The 2026-nt window shown below is 40.3% G+C and overlaps 1 protein-coding gene across 1 annotated transcript; it reads right to left on the bottom strand.

The window, feature by feature from the left end:
- Positions 1 to 240: 240 nt before the first annotated feature.
- LOC107895802 (uncharacterized) lies at positions 241 to 1499 on the bottom strand. Its single transcript, XM_016821026.1, has 4 exons — positions 1230 to 1499; positions 1082 to 1121; positions 864 to 934; positions 241 to 444 (listed from the first exon to the last, which is right to left on the bottom strand). Exons 1-4 carry the CDS (start codon positions 1497 to 1499, stop codon positions 241 to 243), a joined length of 585 nt encoding a protein of 194 aa, XP_016676515.1.
- Positions 1500 to 2026: the final 527 nt, after the last annotated feature.

The raw sequence follows: 2026 nt of genomic DNA on the forward strand, positions 1-2026 counted from the left end.
GATGCTCCGCCTTAACCTGCTGGCAAGTCAGGCATTTATCCACAAAATTGGTAACTTCGCGCTAAAGTCCTAGCCACCAATATAACTCCTGAAGGTCTCGGTACATCTTATTCCCACCAGGATGCATGGCGTAAGGATTACTATGTGCATCTTGCAGTATACACTGCCTTAAATAAGTATCCTTCGATACACAAACTCTCCTACGGAAACAAAGTACCCCTTCGCTATTCAGCCCAAAATCTAAAGTTTCCCATTCTCTATCTGCCGAAAACGAGAACCTAGTGACTCATCCTTCAACTGTTTACCCTTAATCTGTTCAATCCACCTCGGTTTAACTTGATGTTCAGCCAGTAAAGTACCATCGTCGAATAAACTGAGACGAGCAAACATCACCCTCAAATTAGTAATAGCCTTACAGCTCAATGCATCATCTACCACATTAGCCTTACCAAGATGGTATTTAATTGAATAGTCATAATCCTTAAGCAGCTCAATCCACCTATGCTATCTAAGATATAGCTCCTTCTAAGTGAGGAAATATTTGAGCCTCTTGTGATCCGTGTAAATGATACACTTCACATCATACAGGTAATGTCTCCAAATCTTCAGTGCAAATACCACCGCAGTCAACTCCAAATAATGAGTCGGGTAGTTCGCTTCATGGATCTTAAGCTGATGAGACGCATATGCTACTACTTTACCCGTCCTGCATCAGTACACACCCTAAGCCAACATGTGATGCATCACTATAGATAGTGAATTCCTTCCCAGATTGTGGTTGTATCAAGAGAGGCGCCTCAGTCAGAAATTTCTTAATTTTCTCAAAATTTTCCTACTGCTTTATCAGTCCAATTAAATGGTACCCCTTTATGCAACAACTTAGTCAGAGATGCCGCAATCAGCGAAAACCCCTCAACAAACCGTCTATAATACCCTACCAAACCCAAAAAAATTTGAATCTCAGATACCAACTTAGGTTGCTTCCAATCCAGAACCGTTTCAATTTTTCGAGGATCAACCCTAATCCTCTCAGTAGAAAACACATGACCCAGAAAAGTTACTTCACGTAGCCAGAACTCACACTTGCTGAATTTAGCGTATAATTGTTTCTCCTTCAAAATCTGCAGGACAACCCAGAGATGTGCATCATGTTCAACCTCAGTCCTGGAATATACTAGAATGTCATCTATAAACACCACTACGAATTGATCCAGATAGGGCTAGAACACTTGGTTCATCAGATCTATAAAAGCAGCTGGTGCATTTGTCAATCCAAACGGCATTACGAGGAACTCGTAATGATTATAACGAGTCCTAAATGTTGTCTTATAAACATCAGTCTCCTTGACCTTCAGTTGATGATACCCTGATCGGAGATTAATATTAGAGAAGACCGAAGCTCCTCGAAACTGGTCGAATAGTTCATCAATCCTTGATAGGGGGTACTTATTCTTAATAGTCAATTTGTTCAGTTGCCGACAGTCGATGTACATATGCATGGTTCCATCCTTCTTTTTCACAAATAAAACCGGTGCTGTGGAGACACTTGGGGTGGATGAACCCTCGATCTAATAACTCTTGAATCTAAGCCTTACGTTCCACAAGCTCCTTCGGTGTCATCCTATAAGAGGCGATAGATACCGGAGCAGTACCAAGAAAGAACTCTATCCCAATGTAACAACTCAATTTTGGGGCTAGTCAGAATAGCGGTCTCGGGACCACAAATCTGAAGTCAAAGAAATTATTCATTTATTATTTTGGATTCATAGCATGTTTATAAAAGTACATGAAAAATTTGGTGAGTAAATGTTGACGTTTGTGAGCCCAATTGCGAAAAATGACTAAATCGCATAAAGTGCCAAAGTCCTAAATTGATAGCTAAAGGAGTCAAATAGTTAGAGAACCAAAATTGGTGATCTTTAAAGGGTAATTAGACCCTTAGAAAATAGCTTGACCGGCCATGGGAGACAAATTGGAGAGAAGGTCAAAATTAGGTTAAGATTAGGTCACCAATTTTGACTAGTTG

The sequence above is a fragment of the Gossypium hirsutum genome, chromosome A10 (genome assembly GCF_007990345.1).
Source record: "Gossypium hirsutum isolate 1008001.06 chromosome A10, Gossypium_hirsutum_v2.1, whole genome shotgun sequence".
NCBI lineage: Eukaryota > Viridiplantae > Streptophyta > Magnoliopsida > Malvales > Malvaceae > Gossypium > Gossypium hirsutum.

Coding starts and splice junctions, on each gene's coding strand:
- LOC107895802 (XM_016821026.1), bottom strand. CDS start 1,499: ATGCATATGTACATCGACTGTCGGCAACTGAACAAATTGACTATTAAG. Junction 1,122..1,229: donor TTATAGATCTGATGAACCAA/GTGTTCTAGCCC, acceptor GTTGTCCTGCAG/ATTTTGAAGGAGAAACAATT. Junction 935..1,081: donor ATACGCTAAATTCAGCAAGT/GTGAGTTCTGGC, acceptor TGGGTTTGGTAG/GGTATTATAGACGGTTTGTT.